The sequence below is a fragment of the Carassius gibelio genome, chromosome B8 (genome assembly GCF_023724105.1).
Source record: "Carassius gibelio isolate Cgi1373 ecotype wild population from Czech Republic chromosome B8, carGib1.2-hapl.c, whole genome shotgun sequence".
Taxonomy (NCBI): Eukaryota; Metazoa; Chordata; class Actinopteri; order Cypriniformes; family Cyprinidae; genus Carassius; species Carassius gibelio.
Genome location: NC_068403.1, coordinates 30,980,687 through 31,000,688, shown reverse-complemented (window position 1 = coordinate 31,000,688; position 20,002 = coordinate 30,980,687). Strand labels below are relative to the sequence as shown.

General features: G+C 39.8%; 1 protein-coding gene across 11 annotated transcripts in view; it reads right to left on the bottom strand.

Moving 5' to 3' along the window:
* Window positions 1-7,428: 7,428 nt before the first annotated feature.
* The window catches only part of magi1a (membrane associated guanylate kinase, WW and PDZ domain containing 1a), a 68,948-nt gene continuing 56,374 nt past the window's right edge, over window positions 7,429-20,002 (bottom strand). For 7 of the 11 annotated variants that reach the window (XM_052562879.1, XM_052562875.1, XM_052562880.1 and 4 more), the window contains 5 exons: window positions 19,514-19,601; window positions 19,139-19,190; window positions 17,753-17,896; window positions 13,838-13,976; window positions 7,429-10,005 (listed from right to left, as the gene is read on the bottom strand). In XM_052562879.1, the coding sequence (XP_052418839.1) occupies window positions 8,984-10,005; window positions 13,838-13,976; window positions 17,753-17,896; window positions 19,139-19,190; window positions 19,514-19,601 (1,445 nt within the window). In that variant the 3' untranslated portion in view covers window positions 7,429-8,983. Of the gene's footprint in view, window positions 10,006-13,433; window positions 13,523-13,837; window positions 13,977-17,752; window positions 17,897-19,138; window positions 19,191-19,513; window positions 19,602-20,002 lie in introns of all 11 variants that reach the window. The other 4 variants (XM_052562881.1, XM_052562882.1, XM_052562876.1 and 1 more) reach the window with 2 other exon arrangements.

Genomic DNA, 20,002 nt, shown 5'->3' with positions numbered 1-20,002 from the left:
CATATCTTGCCATTTTTCTGATGCTACTTTACTTAAAGCGGGCAAAGACCACTTATAAGTAGCAATAATAATCATAATAAACTTTGAACTATTTTTATTGTAAATATCAGATTGATTATTTTGATGGTACCCTTTAGACAGCTGATGATAAGTAACTCTGTAACTTCATAACAACTAGCGGTCATTGGAGTATCAGTATGTCTGCTACTGTAAAGATATGCTAACACTTTATTTTGATGGTCAATCAACAGATAAATTGTCTTTGCAAGCATCTCAGCTTATTCTATCATATTAGATTCTACCATTTTTGAGCATACTAATACTCTAATGAGAATTAACTACATTATATTATAACTACACATATGTAAGTATTATGATTGTCGCTATGGTTATGCATGAGATGATATAACATATTATACGTTTTTTATAATGCATTATTCATACCCTTATAATGTGTTATGAATAGGGGCTTCATAAATATTTTCAGACCTGTCATTAAGAATTTTGACACTAAAACATATTTCGGTATACATATATTTTTGGTGTACAAAAAAAAATCTGAAGAACTTCAGATAATTTCACAAAGAAAACCTAAAATTACCTTGACAATATTATTGGCCTTCTAGAAGTAGTCATAGATAGATAACCAAAGAAGGCCAGACACAAGATTATACGTGGACAAGCTATAGTGTCACGGTAGGGTTTAGGAGAAACACAAAGAGAGGGTTGGATCCAAATGCAGGTAAGGGTTTTATTTAAACAGAAGGGTAAATACAAAATAAACAGTCATGAGAGACAAACAAAACCAAAAGAGGGAACCGGATGAAACGGGGAACTCTGAAGAACAAGAAGGTAGAGGAAGTCTTGGGGAACGAGAGCATGAGACACATAGGGTAAGGACTCCATAAAGACGACAGAGAAAGACAGCTCTATATAGGGAGACTAATGACTAAGGATAGTCAACACCTGTGCGATTTAATTGGAGTGCAATTACTGTGACGACATGACCAGACAAGCGGAATTAAAGTGCCTATGGTGAAGTGCCTAAGGAGAAGTGCGCTCACTAGGGGACACCCAGGAAACAGAGACTGATAGCGTGACATATAGTCTACAAATGCACAAATGCAATGTTTTCAATATGTTTAAGACTCGTGGCACTATGTCCAAACAAGAGAACCACAGCCTTAAGATTATTGTCAAGCAAAATAGAATCAAATATTGTTTTTTTGTTTGTTTTTTTCAAGTATGTTTTATTGAGCAACAACCATACAATGCATACACAATGTGAAACAGTACTTATAAATATGAAACAGTGCTCATATTTTTTTTTCCACACTCCCCCTCACCTCTCCACAACACACCATCCCTATCCTCTACATGGGATCCCACACCCTAATGTCACTTGCTCCTGGATTACAAACACAATACACTTTAAATATATATATATATATATATTAGGGATGCACCGAAATGAAAATTCTTGGCCGAAACCGAAAACCGAAAAAGAGAAAATCAAGGCCGAAAACCGAAACCGAAACACCGAAAGAAATTATGCCAATTATTAGTACCATTGCATTTATTGCTATGACCGTGTACTAAGTTTACTAAAATTAAGACATTGCAATTGCATAAATTAATATTAAAGTTTCAAAGATAATTACAATTACATAACTTATTTTTTTTTTAAAAACATAAGAATACATAATTATAAATGATGCAAATATTTATTAAGCACATTGCAACAATGCACAGTATACAATAAAATTCAAACTAAAAATGTATCCCACTCATGTGTATATTTAATAATAATGTACAGGCCTACTGGCCTGCAGAAAGGTTTTAAAATGAACAGTTCTCTCATAAAAACAAAGTGCATTTAGGTGAAGTGCATTTGAAATTGTTCTCTGTAAGACTAGAAAGTGCATTACTTCTCCAGTTGACAAGACTGTTATCACTTCTGGGGATGGGGACTTCAGACAGATAACCATCTAGCTGTTGAGCAGTTGAGCTTGTCATCTGCCTGACATTTGAGAAATATTTGAGAGAGTGTGTTTAAATAAGGCCAGGGCATAAATAAACATTTTTATCAAATTAAAGCAGAAATCTAGCAGAAAATCTAGCATAAATATGGCTACAATCTGATATTATGTATGTATATATGTTTGTGTGTGTGTGTGTATAAGATCAAAATAGCCAACGTATTATTATTATTTGAGGCACTTTCTTGCAGAATTCCACTGAACATATCAGACAACGATGGTGCATGCCACTCATCTGCTGCAGAGACCAGTCTTTTCTGCGCTCTGATCTGTCTCCTGCACTTGGCGCTTCTCCGTCTCCACGCGGGTTCTCCCGAAAACCAAAAAGGCCATTTTCGGCCGAAAATTTTCGGTGGCCGAAATTTCGGTGCATCCCTAATATATATATATATTAGCCTCTCAAGTTTTAGATTATATAGGACTTCCTTAATCCATCTGTCAAATGATGGAGGCAGGGCCTGCTTCCAGTTAAGCAAGATTAAGAGCCTAGCATGCAAGGTTCAAAAACCAAAGAGTGTTGTGCTTCGGCCGTTAGAGTGCTGCCATGTGATATACCAAAAAGGGCAGACAAAGGATTTGGGTTTGTTACACAATGGTAGGCCGTGTGAAGAGTCTCAAATATTTTAAGCCAAAACTCTGCTAGCTTTGAACATGACCAAAACATGTGGATGAAGTCTGCAGGAGATTGGATGCACCTATTACAGGCATCTGCAACATTGGGATAGAACTTGGATTGGAGTTTACTTTGAGAAGCGTGTCTATCAAAGTCTCTGTGGGGAGATTTGGAAAATCAGATTAATTTCTTTGCACATAATGCCTAATTTGAAAGAAGCGAAAAAGGTGAGCAGATGGAAGTTGAAATTTGGCTAACAGGTTGGCGAAAGACATGAAGTCATAGAGGTCTTTGATAGCTGCGATACCTCGATCACTCCAGAATTGAAAGGCAAAATCCATAATAGATGGTTTGAAACTATGATTGTGGGATACTGGGGCATGGATAGAGGGATGCTTCAGGCCAAAATGCTTTCTGAATTGCATCCATATTTTAAGCAACTGAATGACTACAGGGTTAATGTTAATGACACTAGCTGACATTGGAAGTTGGGAGTATAACCGTGACTGTAGCGAGGCTTTAGAGGAGGAAAAGTTTCCTTGGACCCAGGCTGGCTGATTGGCCTTATTATCGGCTGTCCAGTATAAGAGTTTTTGAAAGTTAGCAGCCCATGTAGTAATGTAGAAAATTAGGGAGGGCTAGCCCCCTGGACATTTTAGGTAGCTGCGATATGTTTTTCCGAATACGCACTGGTTTATTACCCCAAAGTAATTTAGAGATTAATTTATCTACTTTGGCAAAAAAAAAAAAAACTTATTTGAGATAAGTACAGGGATATGTTGGAAGAGGTAAAGAAACTTTGGGAATATGGTCATTTTGATAAGGTGAACCCTGCCAGCTAAGGAGAGGGGCAGAGTAGACCATCTGTTAAAGTCTTCCTCGACTTTTTTAAGCAAAGGGACAAAATTGCTATTGAAAGTGTTTGCCAAGGATCCGGTGATGAAAATACACAAATATTTGAAGCCTTGGTCCACCCATTTAAAAGGGGCTACATGGTTTGGGAATTTACTTACTAAGTTGTGGATTGCGAATGACTCACTCTGTCACGATTCATGAATTCACTCTCTCTCTCGTCTAGCGTGCTGTTGTGTGTGTGTCTGTGGGCGTGGTCACTGATCAGCGATGATCAGCAGCGCCAGCTGGTTTCAATTGTTTGTCTCCTATATAAGTTCAGTAACTTGTGTTTCATGTTGTCAGATCGTTGTTTCTCCCCGGTGTGCTCCCGTACCTGTGTTCCTGTGTTCCTAGTTCCTGCCTGAGTCTTCCTGTGTCGTCGCTGTTCCTGGATCTTCACCTAGCATTGGATTACCGTTCACCATCACGAGGACTGCACACTCACCGGGATTCGAGGGATCATCACTGAAGCAAGCACCATCATCCGTTGCCCACCGAGGTCCCTGTGTCACCGTGCCATCAGCCTTGTGTCCCCCCACCTGTGTTACCCTGTGAACTGGTTGTGCTGTCTGACTTTCTGTGCTTTTGTCAATAAACACGCCTTGCGATTACATCCTGTCTCTGTGTTACGTAACACACTTCTCCCAAACTTTAGTTTATAACCTGACAATTGGACAAATTGTTTTAAAATCTCTAAAATTACGGGGAGAGAGGTAGAAGGGTTGGACACATTCAGCAGAGGCTTAGTGTTATCCGTGTACAGTGATAGCTTGTGTACTGTGCCTTGACATGAAATGCCCTCAAAATTTTCTTCAGATCTTAGCCAGATAGCCAAAGTTCTCAATGGCTATGGCAAACAGTAAAGGGGACAGTGGACACCCTTGTCTTGTGCCGCGGTGAAGTGAAAAGAGGGTGAGAGCACATTATTTGTTTGTACAGATACTACTGGGGATGAATATAACAACTTTACCCATGATATGAAATCTGAACCCAAACCAAATCTATCCATCATCTCAAAAAGAAACTCCCACTCCACCCTATCAAAAGCTTTTTTTCAGCATCCAGCGACACCAGTATCTCAGGGGTGCTGGAGCTGGGCATGTTCAGAATGTTTAGGAGTCTCCTGGTATTGTGAAATGAGTGCCTCCCCAGCATGAAGCCTGTTTGATCTGCTGAAATGATCCCTGGCAAAACCTTCTGAAGACGGAGGGATAGAATCTTTGCAAGAATTCTGTAATTCACATTTACTACATCCCTACTACAAAGTAGGGGATCTTTGTCCTTTTTTAGGAGAAGAGTAATTGTGGCATTAGTCAGGGTTGGAGGAAGTCGGCCAAGTGTCAGGGCCTCATTAAACATGTCACTTAAAACTGGGGAGAGAAGTGGGGCAAATTTCTTATAAAATTCCACTCCTCATGATCTCAGTTGTGGAGATTGGCTCAGCTAAATTCTCTACTAGCCCCTGATCCACTTTAGGGAGCTCGATAGTGTTTAACCCACTTGCTGAACTGGTGTTAGGTATGATCGGTGGCATATAGATCAGAGTACAATTTGGAGAATGTTTCACTTATAAGTTTTGGGTCAGTGGAAGTGGCACCTGATGAGGATTTAATACTAGGAATTAACCTAGATGCTGGTGCAGCTCTAGCTTGCTGGGCAAGGAGTTTGCCAGCCTTGTCCCCTCGACTTGAGCAGTTGCATTTCTGCATCGTTTGAGATTAAAGGGTTGAACTCTGTCTGATATTGTAGGCGTTTCTTGTAAAGTGAGGAGTCTGTTTTTTTTTGCATAGCTTTCATCAATTTCCAGAATTGTGGGCTGTGTAGGAAATTATCTGACCTCTTAAATTTGCCTTGAGGGACTCCCATAAGGTGCCCCTCGCCATGTCTGGTTTATCATTAATTGAAAAAATAGTTCAATGCTTGATCTCAAAGAGTCCACCAGAAGGTCATTGGCAAGCAAATTTGAGTGAAAATGGTTTAAAAAAAAAACGGTTGTGATTGGAAAAGGTTTATGTCTAGTGACGTGGGAGCATGGTCTAAGTTCACACAATAATACATTTATTTCAATCTTCTGTTGAAAAAAAAAAGAAAATCAAAAGCAACACATGATTGGTTTTACTAGTTATAATGAAAATTGTATTGTTTAAATAAAATGAAAAAATAAAAAAAGTAATGGTGCCTGTTGGTCTCTACTGGTAAAATCTACTGGTCAACTTTTATTAATGGCTTTTGTTAAAGTTACTAAATTCTAATATAATATTCCCCATAACACACTACAGGAAGCCATTACTTAATGGTTTATTTGTTAACAGTTGATGGTTTGTAATGTCTGTAATGGTTTTTGTAGTGGAAATTATTCTATTCAAATTTCTGTGATGATTTCTTTTGCTTTTGTCAGTAGGGTCACCTTGGGTTTTGTTATATTATCTGCCATGAATGCAAAAGGATTGCTGTAATACTGTGAGATAGTATTGACTGTTTGTAGTTGTGGTGGGCCTTTTTGGGAAAAAATCCAGGGCCGTTTTTTACTCCCAGTCCATCCCTGGTTTCTACCTAATCAACAAAGCTGAGTTCTACCACTATTGTTTCCTTCTTCCTTACAATATGTCCTTTCTCCACTGCTCCTTCTTTTTTACTGAGGTATATATCTGCCTTCTTTCAGGGTGTTCATCACAACGAGCCCTGCTTTTCTGCAGCAGACAACAGTACTCTTTCCTGACAACTACATGCACTCTACTTAAGCATATTTTTTAATTAAGGTCACACTTTATTTTATTGTCCAATTCTCTTTATTAACAAATCACTAACTATGACTTTGCCTCAATAAACTCCCAATTTGCTGCTTATTAATAGTTAGTAAGGCAGTTGTTAAATTTAGGTTTGGGGTAGGATTAGGAGAAGAAGAGCTTTATAAGTACTAATAAACAACCTATATGTTAATAATAGACATGCTAATAAGCAACTTGGTAATAGTGAGAATTGGCCACTAAAACAATGTGTTACCTAAATTTATCAAGTACAAATGCATGCTTTAAGCACTTACAGTAAGTAATTTTTACATCAAAGTATACAACATGTCCACCCAAAACAGTATCAGTGTGGACCATAACAGGAAGGACATTTAATGCCGAAGTCAGCTACCCATGTGATGAGCAAGCCAGTGCTAATTTAGTTCCATTTTTACTCTTTTTATTAACCATATTTTCAAAATTACAATAAATTTTCAGTTTTCACTAGAAATAAGCATAACAGAGTGGACATATCATGCTGCATTAATCAGTGAATCATTATAAAACACTGAAACAAGGGTGAATTAAAGTGTTACTTATTCTACTCCTTATAGATGCTTAAAACGTTGGAATTTGTTTGATTTTTATTACTTATTTTTGTGGCTGAATTTATGAAAGCTTACTTGGGGACATGGCATGGCATTTTAGCCTTCTTGCACTAAAATAGGAGCAATTATTTTTATTATTAATAAATTTTGGGTGCATATTCATTGTGTTTTATGGTAGAGAGTCAGTCAATTTGTAAGATGAGCATTTAGAAACAAGTATTAGCTAATTTGTACAGAAAATATACCACATTAGATCATGGGGACTCAAATGACACTGAATACTAGGAATGACTTGTTCAGGTTATCATGTGAGCTACGCTATACAGTGTAATTCCATACCAACACAATGAACACGGAATTGTGAATTTGTATGCAAAACTTTATTTGATAATAAAAATAGCATTCACAGACTTCTTTTTGATAGCTACATATATAATGTGATCCATCCAAACAAGAAAAAACAAAAACAAACAAAAAAAAACCTTTACTGTGTAAGTCCACGTCTACTTGAACTTGTGTAATTTCAGGGATCAAATAACGCTATGGAGAATGCAGAATATATATATTTATATATATATGCATAGTATCATTAAAAACAAAAACAAACATTAGACCATATACATGTACTGCTTTTATAGACACAGAAAAAAAGCATTTAAAATCCATAGAACTTTTCAGAGACCACAGACAGTATACAAGATCTCTAGAAAAAAAGCAGGCTATCCATCACAACATATAATCAATGCCCTTCCTTGAAAAACATACGTTTCCCATCCTTCCTGGAGAGAGGGAAAAATACAACTTTTCACACACACATTACTCATAGTCCCAGTGAGCAGAGTAGAAACATCTTCTTTAGGTGGACATCTTTCATAAATTCTATTTTGTACAGAGAAAAGGCAACAGTATCCTTACGTACACAGTTCTGAAGTACATACAGTAATAAAATTTGTACAAAAGACAGCAGCTGATCCGTTCATTTTGATACAGTACCATTCAGATGACAGTGAAGGAATGTTCTCGGTCCTGTCAAAATGCACAAACCAGCGGTGTTCCCAAACAAACACGTCTGCGTCTGCATATCACTGAAGTCCAGTGGCTCTCCAGAGCGAGTGTTGGCTCAGATGGGCAGATTGCGCCATGTGCCGTTTTCACGGTGTCATTTCGATCGGATCCGGTGACCTGAATCTTCCGTGCTGCAACTCTACATTCAGCTTAAAATGTGTGCTGCGTCCATGTGTCACCTTTATTTTCACAAGCTTGTTAAGGGATTCCATTCGTTCAGAGCATTTCAATCGCCTTTGGTACTTGAATTTATGGAGGTAAATGTGGTGCATAAGGGACATTTCAAAATACTTCAGACTTTTGCTTAAAATGACTGTGAATTAGAACGACCTCTCACATTATATACATCCAGTGTTTTCATGGTTGGATGAATTATCTCTGTTCCTGTAGCTCCACTGGTCTGTGGTTTGTCACACTGACATTCAGGCTGAAGTCACTGTCACTTTAGAAGGATCCGATTCATTCCTAAAATAACTGGCTTTAAGCTAAAGTTGGGTAAAGTTTTCTCAATTGTGCATACGTGTTTTTAGACTAAGTTCTGGTGACTACGGAGACAACATCATAACATTTTCTGCCTTCATTTTTTCCTTTTTTTTTTGCTAATGGGCGGCTCGTGCCTCAGTCCAGTGCAGTGTTAGGACTAACAAAGTCAGATATATTACAACAGAGCGAGACTGAATGATGCTTTTCTCATCTGGACATCCTATCAAGTTACATTTCAGTTATTAAAAATAAATATACAGCTTAAATATATATTACTCAATTAAACAGTAGCATCATAGTCTGAGTTCAGGTTTCGCCACACATTTTTAAAAATGTACAAACAAAGAAACAAATGTTGAATGCTTGTGCTCTGGTTCAGTAAATCTCAATTGGAGACAAGAGGACATGCAAAGTAGACACATTTAAAAAAGGGAAAAAGAAAAGAAAAGTCTGTCTTTTAACAAAACATGGATCTCACTCGCAACACAACATATAGAAACAAACTAGAAAAAGGAGCCTGTTTTGCTGTGGTGAAGCTCAGTCTTGTTGAGCTCAGATGCTGAGGTCTGCGTGGTTCTCCTTGTAAAGCCGTCTCTTGCTCGGAGAGTTGGGGATGAGGCCGAGGCCCACGCCGCTCCCGTTCACACCGCTGGCTTTCAGCGCGCTGTAATAATCCCTCAGCTGTGGAGCCGTGCCCTCTTCCAGGAAACTTCCATCGCTGCTGCTGTCCGATCTCCTGCGGAAACATCTTTCCGAGGCTCCGCTGAAGAAGTATCCCTGTCTCTCAGCTTGACTTGACGGAGAGCTGTTGAGCAGAATGTTCCTGTTCTTTAGACCCCGTTCAGGTGTGCGAGTGAGAGTGTGGGATCGTTCAGGGGTGGATGTGAAGGAGCCCTGTTTGCTGTAGTTCCTGTGGGGTGTTTGGGGCTCTCTCTGGGGCCGGACAAGCCTTTCTGGAGTGGAGATCTGGCACAGCAGGTCCTGGGAAGAGGCTTGATAGCTTCGCTCAGGGGACTGATCTTTATATGAGCGTGTTGTTCGGCGGTCCACAGACTTGGCCCTGCGGCGGTCGGGAGAGGTGTTGCGCTTCCGGGAGGAGGAGCGATCCAGGGACCCGCTGCGCACCTGAGACCCCGCACTACTCTGTGCGTCTGTGGAGGGTTTGCGGCCTCGTCTCAGGAGATCCTGGTTGGACGTTTTCCTCCCAAATCCGCCCTCTTTCCTCAGTGTTTTGAAGAGCTTGGCAATGCCGCTCTCGGACTCGGACTTCTTGACCTTGCGGTGGGAGTTGTTTTTGCTGCTGTCGGGGGACGGCGAGGGGCTGGGACGGTTGTTCCTGGAAGGGTGCTGAGGAGCGCTCGAGTACAGTCCTGTTCTGCTGTCCCTCTCCGGTTCTCTCGTCTGATCATGATGCCTGTCTTTAGTTTGGTGCTGCTTGGGCTGGGATGGTGTGGGATGCTCTGATGTATAGCTGGACTCGGACGGATGATGAAAGGGGCCACTGGCTAGCAAGGCCCTCACTTCCGAATTATTTTGTGGCCTGGGTGAGGGAGAGTAGCTGTCATTTGGGCCGTCTGGAAATGAATAAAGAAAGGCATTAAGTTAGGCCACTGAAAACACTCGGCTGTTAACAGTTTAGACATAACATAGAACTTGAACAAGCAGACAGCACTTGATGTGATCGAGCATAAAAGCAAACATTTCATTCAACAACATCTATACACAAGCAGGCAAATGTTTGGATACACTTACTTGTGTTTTATTCAGTCTAGTCATAGAAACCAATAAACTACACAAGTGGAAACTGACCAAGAAAATGCAAACATTTCAGGTTCCTGCAAAGTTGTGTACCCAGGTTTGCCCTAGATTAAAGCTCTGAAAACACCACCGGGTCAAACAGCTTGTGGTGTTTCTCATACATGATCATGTTTTACTACAGTTCTTGGACAAACAGTTTTAGAAAGCATCTGTAAGATGAGAGTTACAGACGCTTAACATCAAGACCAGCACCCTAATATCACTGGTTGCTCACAGGGTAACACTATCTAAATGCATGGGTGATCAGGGTGGCTAAAGTGTTCCCCACACTTATCCACGAGACGAGACATGAGATTGGGTTCACGAGAACGAGACAAGATTTTTAGACCTTTTCTCAAAAGAAATCCACAGTGATGAAATACATAGGGAAAAATAGTATTTTAATCAACTAAAAAACACAAAATGCAAAACACCCAGGTGCATTTTGAAATCAATTTGTACTCTATGAAATGAAACATCTATTTTAATAAATTTTATGCAGTTATAAACATCATGTAAACAATGCAGAAGGTTTTGCCACAAACTCATCTGACAAGTGGAAGTAAACTTAGTAAACTTGTTAGAAACTAAAATGTACACTTTGATAAAAATTATATATAATAAAATTAATGTAAAATTTAAAAGAATAAAGCAGTGGTTCCCAAACTGGCTGAGGGATAGTTAGGGCCCTATGAAATCCATTTGATTTTTTCTTCTCATTTTAATTGTTGAGTATTGCTTTTTTCAGTTTACATTTTTCTCAACTCCTTTTTAATAGTTAAATTAAATTGCATCAATTAGCAATTCTAATTAATCAAAATCATGAAACTTAAAGATTTGCACATCAATTTATTATAAAGTTTAGGGCCCTATGATTTTTTTCTTATTATATTATTTATATTTTTATTGTTATTTAATTCTGTGCTTTAGCATGTCTAATTATTTGAATGTATAAACAATCTCATTTATTAATTTAATTAAAGTGGCTGTGTTGTGTATTTACATTTTTATGGTTATCACAATGAAGGCATAAATCATTAATTTCATTTACGCGCCCTACAGAGTGTAGTAAATGAAACCGGGCGTCTGGGCCATTCATTAACAGAGACATGCAGAACATGCAGGATTCATATTTAAATCGACTTTTGCGATTTAAGATTTACAGATAAATATTTTTATTTTATTTAAGTGAAATGCCCTACTTTTGACTGATTAATTCAAAGTTTGACAAATTCCGTGACATTCTGCATAAAACTGTGAATTCTGTTTTTATGACTCAATAAAGACTACACTGCGTAATTTTCCCGTGTATTATGAGTCCACTTGCCAGATGTGAATAAAATATCTTACAACGAACATTGGTGAAAGGGCCACTGTAATGCAAATATATTTGAAAGGATATTGGGAAATGAAACGTGTTTCCCACTATTTTTGGAACTATTTCTTCCTCTTTCCAGTGACCGAGCACTTTATTTTGAGAGTTGTTTAAGAAAATCGGAATCTGCAAAAATCTGTATCGGAAGGACACACTTCCAAAAAAAAAAAAAAAAATAATAATAATAATTCAGAATCAGCCAAGAGAATTCCAATGAGTCCATCTTTAGTCTAGAACCCAGGTCAGAAGGCTTTTATGGAGTTTTATTAAATTATCTTGCCATGCATACTGTACTCCTAAATGCTAATGGGCCAATAGGATGCAGTCATGGCCAAGAACCGTCTTATAGTGCCTTGGGGAACAGGCTTGTGATGAAGAGACCGTGAGTGGAGGCTAATGGGTAGTTCAGACCAACTATAACTCTTGCCAACTGTGGTCCCTATGGTAGCTGTCTAGTTCTGTAAGAAAGTAAAAATATATCCATTTTAACATAGCTTTTAAAACTGGGTTGCTGAAAGGTGTCATTTTCTTGAATATGCATGGCATGGCACCGGCCAGCAGCAGACAGATGAGCTGCAACCGCCCTCGATTTCCAACTTTCAGAAGAACAGACTGTCAAGATTTCACAGCTGGGTGATGACAATCTAAACCTCAAACCTCACTGTTATAGACACAGCTGGACTGATGAGGATGTGCGGTGCTGGCGTGAACAGGTTAGAGAAGCACTGCTTTAGATCATACTATGCCATCATGTTGGCAAGGACAAATGGACAACAGTGTTAAAGTTAGTCAGGGTAACACCGGGATGGAGTTGAAAGGAAAATGTCTTCACAATGAACCTTACCAGATTACAGTGTGAAACGGGTGCCAAATGTGCATTTCTGAAATCACTGGTAATGGCAAATCCTTGCTGATGTGTCTTTAAGACACCGGATTACTCCTTGAAACTGCTTTTTATGAGCAGTGTATGCAACTACAGTAGTCAGATGCCTCCTAATGTGAAATCTGAAGAGAATTTGGTAAAACTTCAGAATAGGGACCAATTCTCACTATGAACTGGTGGTTTATTAGCAGCATATTGGTTGATTATTAGTACTTAGAAAGCACATATTCTGCATGACCATATTTCTACATCCCTTGTCTTACCCAGAAGCTAAAGTTAACAACTACCTCACAAACTAGTAATAAGCAGCAATTTAGGAGTTCATTGGTTTGTTAATAGCGAGAACTGGACCTGTGATGAGAACTCCACCTGGTCCATTAAAAACAGGCATTTTTTCTTTTAATTATTTTATTTTATTTAAAGGTTAGATTTTTGAAAGAAGGATAAATAGTGCAGACATTTCTTACAGCCCGTTTATATATGTGGAGGGCAATGTTTGTCATTACTACAACAATTTTAAAGTTGTATCTTTTGCCAAGTTGTCACAAGTCCAGAATACAAAAGCACACTAATTCCATTACTTGCTTATGGGTGAATCTAACAAAACCGGTTCTATGGGTAATAACAAAAGATAGTTTTTATTTGTATACTTTTTTTGTGAACTAGGCAAGTTCTTGTAACATTCACCCATGTTATGTTATGTGCTATCGGTGATATGAAAACACTGCAGTGTCCACAACATCCACACACTGTGCATCACACAGGCATCTGAGCATGCCATCAGGTGCATCTATCCAATGAGCATGCCATCAGAGGCCAGCGGCTGAATGGATCCACGGGGGTGAAATGAGAGCGGGTGAAGCAGCGACACGCGTGTGCCTAAGCAGGGCTTATAACGTGTGACTGGGTGACAAGAAGGGTTGACACACAGAATGTCCTTTACAAACCGTGGCTTGGTTTTGACCCATTAGGTAGAAGCAGGGCTCGCCCAGCTTATCATTCCTCAGACAGGCAGCAAGATGGGGGCCCATCATAGCTGAGGAGCCCACCAGAGAATGAGAGATCAGGGAGAGAAAGAAACAGAGATAAATAAGGAGAACTGAAACATGCAGCACTCTGACAAATCACAACAGATTTATTGGCTGACTGAAGACTGTTCAGAAGAACTGAAGATCTCACTCTCTAGATGAACACATAACAGAGGCTCATTGATCACCAAGAAGTAACAATTTTATGGTAGAGAACAAGAAGAAAAGACAATTCAGTATAGAAAACACAATGACTGAACACTTTGAAACAAAATGCAAAAAGCATGAGACATTAGCAGAGGGTGATCTTGTTTGTTACCCACCATACTCTGGGACGGATCCGTCTCCTCTCTTCAGCACCAGTCGAGCTCGTCTGTCTCCGGTCTTAATCAGCTCAATGGCACGAGAATGATTCATATTTTTTGTACTTTCACCATTGATCTCCAGTATTTCATCACCAACCTGCAAATGAGGCAGACACCACCATTAGCTTATGGGAGGCTCAAGAGGGCATCATGAGTGGCTGACGAACAAAACTGGGTGCTTCTCACAAATCATAATACACTTGTGTTACTGGTTAATAAATCTTGATCGATACTGAAAAAAAACAAAACAACAACAAAAAAACCTGTCTAAAGTACAGTGTCGTGGAAATGTATTTGCCACCTTCCCATTTTTTTTGTGCTAATTTGACACATTCAAGGCTGCAGATTAATGAAACGCAATTAATAGTGATTGTCACGCGCATTTAGTCAGTAAAGCTGGTCCTGTGATTAGAAGTAAATCTCCATCACCTGCTTTCAGGTAGAGCAGCATTTACTACACAGAGCCATAGTTCTCGAAAAAGCTATGGCTCGTGAAGATCGTCGGTGACTTGACTTGGCTCGTGAAGATCGTCGGTGACTTGACTTGGCTCATGGGTGTCAATGGTGACTTGATTTGACTCTGGATGGTCAGCGGTGGCTTGACCTGACTCTTGATGGTCAGCGGTGACCTGACTAGACTCGGGGAAAACAATAGGGACCTGATCAACGGTGACCTGACTTGACTCATGAAGTTTAACTGTTGTTTTACATGACTCTTGGGTGTTTGTGGTGATCTGACTTGACTCTGGAAGGTCAACTGCGGCTGCCATCTTGCGCAGCGGCGCTGGGCTGGCGGCCATCTTGCGCAGCAGCGCTAGGCTGGCGGCAATCTTGTGCAGTGGCGCTGGGCTGGCGGCCATCTTGTGCAGCGGCGCTGGGCTGGCAGCCATCTTGTGAACTGTCTCAGGGCTGGCAGCCATTTTGTGTAAAGACTTCGGGGCTTCAATGCTGTCCTCTGCCTCTCCCGCAGTGAACGGAGAGTCACATAATATAAGTGTATAGTCCATGATGTCCCTTAAACTGCCCTTAAACTCCCATCCAGGTAACAATGATTTAGTTGGTTCATTGAGTCTGAAGAAGTCCTTAAACAAATCTTCATCATAGTACTGTACTTGATATGATAGCTCACAGAACTTTTGAACATACTCTTCAGTAGATAGAGCTCCTTGACGAAGGTGCAATAGCTGATCTACTGGGTCAACGATAGAGCGGGAGAGTTGATATGCTGACCTTGAAGTGGGAACAGACATCTAAGTAACGAGAGTATACCGGGCTGCTGGATCCTGATATGGCGAAGTCTTCTGTAACGAGGAGTCAGAGGTGTTCAGATCCATGTGCAGCATTTATTAACAGAATGGTCAGACAGGCAGGGATCAGGAATGGCGTCAGGTGTGTCAGGGATAACCAGAATCGTAACCAGAAACAAGCAGAGATCGGGACAGGCAGCGGAGAATCAGAGTCGGAATACACAGTCCAAAGTTCAAACACAGGAATAACAAACACAGGAAAAATGCTCTGAAGTGTCAGACTGGCTAAACAAGACTTCGCAGTTAGTGAGAGTGATTGTGCTGCTTTTATGTTTGTGTAAATGAGGTGCAGGTGTGGCAAGGAAATTGGCTGATGAATGAGGTGCAGGTGTGGCAATGTAATTGTGATGCAGTGACTCATGGGGAATGTAGCTCGGGTGTGGTGCAACAGTATGAGAGGTGCTAGTGCCCAAGTGACATCTGGTGGTTGATGGGTGGAATGGTCCTGAGTGGAGTGCCCTCTACTGAAGTTCATGGGCACTACATCTAATGATCCTGACAGTGTTCATAATCGTAGACATAATAAAGGTAGGATTATGAATTCAACAAAATAGTTTGCGATAATGATAGTTGTTTGCTTAGTTTCTCAGTGAACTACAGCTCTGTGTAGTAAGTGCTGCTCCATCTCAGACCATATGAAAATACCACTTTTAATAACACGTTTTACTCCAAACTCACGTTTAAAATTAAATTCTACTGTGAGATTATGTGGATCCTTAGACAAATTAAGGCACACAATATTTAATTGTATTCTAAGCAGTGATAATGGTTGTGTCGATTAGCATTTCATTATTTTGACGAAAATTACAATAATAATAATAACTGATTGGGTGTGTTCCAGCCAGACATTATACTATACGCTTTAAAACAATGACATAAAACAGAACATCATTTAAGAATGGTGTATTTACAAAGTTCGTGGGACTTCAAGACAACATAATAAAACAAGGAAAAGTCAGTCTGTTAAAAGCATACAATTCTCTGCACCGTAGCCTGAAAACAGTCCAAGAATCCTAGAGTGCTTAAAAAGTCCCAAAGCGAGTCCACCAGTGTTTATTTAATCTAAAATGAGTAATACAGGTGCATCTCAATAAATTAGAATGTCGTGAAAAAGTTAATTTCAGTAATTCAACTCAAACTGTGAAACTTGTGAATTATATAAATTCCATGCACACAGACTGAAGTAGTTTAAATATTTGATTCTTTTAGATGTGATGATTTTGGCTCACATTCAACAAAAACCCACCAACAAATCTCAACAAATTAGAATACTTCAAAAGACCAATAAAAAACATTTTTAGTGAATTGTTGGCCTTCTGGAAAGTATGTTAATTTACTGTACATGTACTCAATACTTGGTAGAGGGTTCTTTTGCTTTAATTGCTACCTCAATTCGGCGTGGCATGGAGCTGATCAGTTTATGGCACTGCTGAGGTGGTCTGGAAGCCCAGGTTTCTTTGACAGTGGTCTTTAGCTCATCTGCATTGTTTGGTCTCTTGTTTCTCATCTTCTTCTTGACAATAGCCCATAGATTCTCTCTGGGGTTCAGGTCTGGTGAGTATGCAAGCACACCAACACCATGGTCATTTAACCAACTTTTGGTGCTTTTGGCAGTGTGGGCAGGTGTTAAATCCTGCTGGAAAATGAAATCAGCATCTTCAAAAACCTGGTCACCAGAAGGAAGCATGAAGTGCTCCAAGATTTCTTTGTAAACTGATGCAGTGACCTTGGTTTTCAAAAAACACAATGGACCAACACCCGCAGATGTCATTGCACTCCAAATCATCACAGACTGTGGAAACTTAACACTGGACTTCAAGAAACTTGGGCTATGAGCTTCTCCACCCTTCCTCCAGACTCTAGGACCTTGGTTTCCAAATGAAATACAAAACTTGCTCTCATCTGAAAAGAGGACTTTGGACCACTGGGCAACAGTTCTTCTTCTTAGCCCAGGTAAGATGCCTCTGACGTTGTCTGTGGTTCAGTAAATCTCTTGACACGTCTGTGTGTGGTGGCTCTTGATGCCTTGACCCCAGCCTCAGTCCATTCCTTGTGAAGTTCACTCAGATTCTTGAATTGTCTTTGCTTGACAATCCTCATAAGGCTGCGGTTCTCTCGGTCGGTTGTGCATCTTTTTCTTCCACACTTTTTCCTTCCACTCAACTTTCTGTTAACATGCTTGGATACAGCACTCTGTGAACAGCAGCTTCTTTGGCAATGAATGTTTGTGGCTTACCCTCCTTGTGAAGGGTGTCAATGATTGTCTTCTGGACAACTGTCAGATCAGCAGTCTCCTTCATGATTGTGTAGCCTAGTGAACCAAACTGAGAGATCATTTCGAAAGCTAAGGAAACCTTTGCAGGTGTTTTGAGTTGATTAGCTGACTGGCATGTCACCATATTCTAGATAGTGAATAGGTGGGTTTTTGTTAAATGTGAGCCAGAATCATCACTATTTGGTATTTTATATACGTTTTTGTTCTTTACAAAGAAGAAAATGTGAACTTTTGTTTCAATTAAGAAAAACGTATGCTATTTTTGTGAAGAAAAACTCATTTTACTCTTACCCTCATCTTCCCATTCTTGACAGCGGCTCCATCCTCAGCTAAGCGCAGCACATACAGATCCATGTTGTACTCCTTACCGCCTCTCAGACTGAAGCCGAAACCTTTACTCCCCCTCTCCAGATCAACAGAGTAATACTCTGCCTCCTGAACACACAAACACAACCAGATCACCAAACCAACCTGGCAACCAGTTTCTTTTACAGTCTATGCACTTACTGAGAGTAATATAAGCTAACAACTTGGGTCAGGGTCAGGGGCACCTTCAGGGCTAGAAACTAATTATTATCTATTAAGTTCACATACTGTATGTACAGGCAAAACAGGACTCGTTGAGATAATTCATTTTTTATGATAAATCTGTAAGATGTTTCTCTTAGAAAGCACTGTGATCAGATGGAAGCTTTTGCTCGTTAGAGTTAGACTTCATATTTCTTCTTGCAGTACAGACCTCCACACAGCTAATATACAAATCAAACTCTGAGTTTGTGCAATCCAGGACCCACAACAATGGGATTCACAAACAATATATGTTACTGTGTCATTTGCAAACAAAAACAAACAAACAAGAAACAGTTCAGCCTGACATTTATGCCAAATCATGTGCTCTCAATAATGTTAAATGGTTGATATTTCAGCTCATCTCCAGATTGATATAATATACTACATCAGAGATGTAACTTAAGACATTTGTGTTTAATATCTGACCAGGATGGAATAAATAGAGAATTCTTCAATCATTTAGAGTAGACATATGATGTCGACATTTAAACATGTACATTTAAAACAGGAGAACATTGTTAAACTTGATAACTAATTAAGATGATAAATTAAACCAGGATAAGTGCATGTTACATGTTTTTTCAGTGTAGGGTTAGGATTCAAGTTACACATCTGTCATTTCAGCAATTATGGTCTTTTTAATCGAGCAGAAAACTGTGTTTTGCTTTGTCCATTGTGAGTGAAGAATGATGTGAACATTTATTTTAGGCATTTTAGCATTCCCATTGATTTGTATGCGCTTTATGGATTTTTTTTTAAAACAGAAAATCTACAAATCGAGAAGTACTAAAGTGAGTGAGGTTCCTTATATTTAACATTTTAAGTCATTACAGTTTTATTGCTCTATGCACCCTAGTACTGTTAGAGCGCAGTAATTTCACATCTGTTTGATTTGTTGGCCTTTTAGCACAAGACTGCAAAATGATACAAAATAATATGTGTGGACGTTCAGCCTTAAAGAACAGACAGTACAACAAAAGTAAAATAATAATAATAATAATAAAATAAAATAAACCTTTCTACAAACCAACTAGTAATCTGTTACTAGGCCTAGTCCTGTTCCCGGTCTAATCTAGATTGTGTGTGCATCACAGATCTATCTCTCACCTGACTGAAGACTGCTGGCTGTGGCAGAGCGGCTTTGGGTTTGTTATTCCTGCTGGATGAAGAGAAACAACTGGTCATGTTACCAACAACTTCCTCAACTTCCTATTACAAGAATCACTACTAGTACTGTACATCCATACACATGTTGAACAGATCCTAGTGAGGTGTGTGTGTGTTTCACCTGGGCTCTGTGTTGCTCTGAGGTGTGTGTGTGTGTGTGTTTCACCTGGGCTCTGTGTTGCTCTGAGGTATGTGTGTGTGTGTGTGTGTGTGTGTGTTTCACCTGGGCTCTGTGTTGCTCTGAGGTGTGTGTGTGTGTGTGTGTTTCACCTGTGCTCTGTGTTGCTCTGAGGTGTGTGTGTGTGTGTGTTTCACCTGGGCTCTGTGTTGCTCTGAGGTGTGTGTGTAGTGGTGATGGTGGCGATCTTCTCTGCGTTGGTCAGGAGTGATGCGTTTGACGTCTCTGTTTGGGCAGAGAGAAAGACATTCATGGAGCTCTGAGCGTGTGAAGAGAACACAAGCAAAACATTCAGCCCTGAAGGGAAAGAAGCTGTTCTGTACTGTGGACCAGCATCAGACTGGACCACCACACAGCACAAGCTGAACTCTGATGGGTCTTCAGATTGTTCTGGGTTTAGTGATGTTTTGGCCATGCATCTGGACTATCTTCATTAGTTGTGTCTGGACCAGTGTTTCCACGAGAGACACTGTCGATCATCTCTAGATACAGACATACTCCAGAATTCAGATTCTAGGCCACCGGAGTAAAACAATGAAGGAATTCATCGCAGCACCACCTTGTGGCTAATTCTTAAAAACATGGTAGAAAGGATCATATCTATATTTCTGCATGTAGATAAAGTT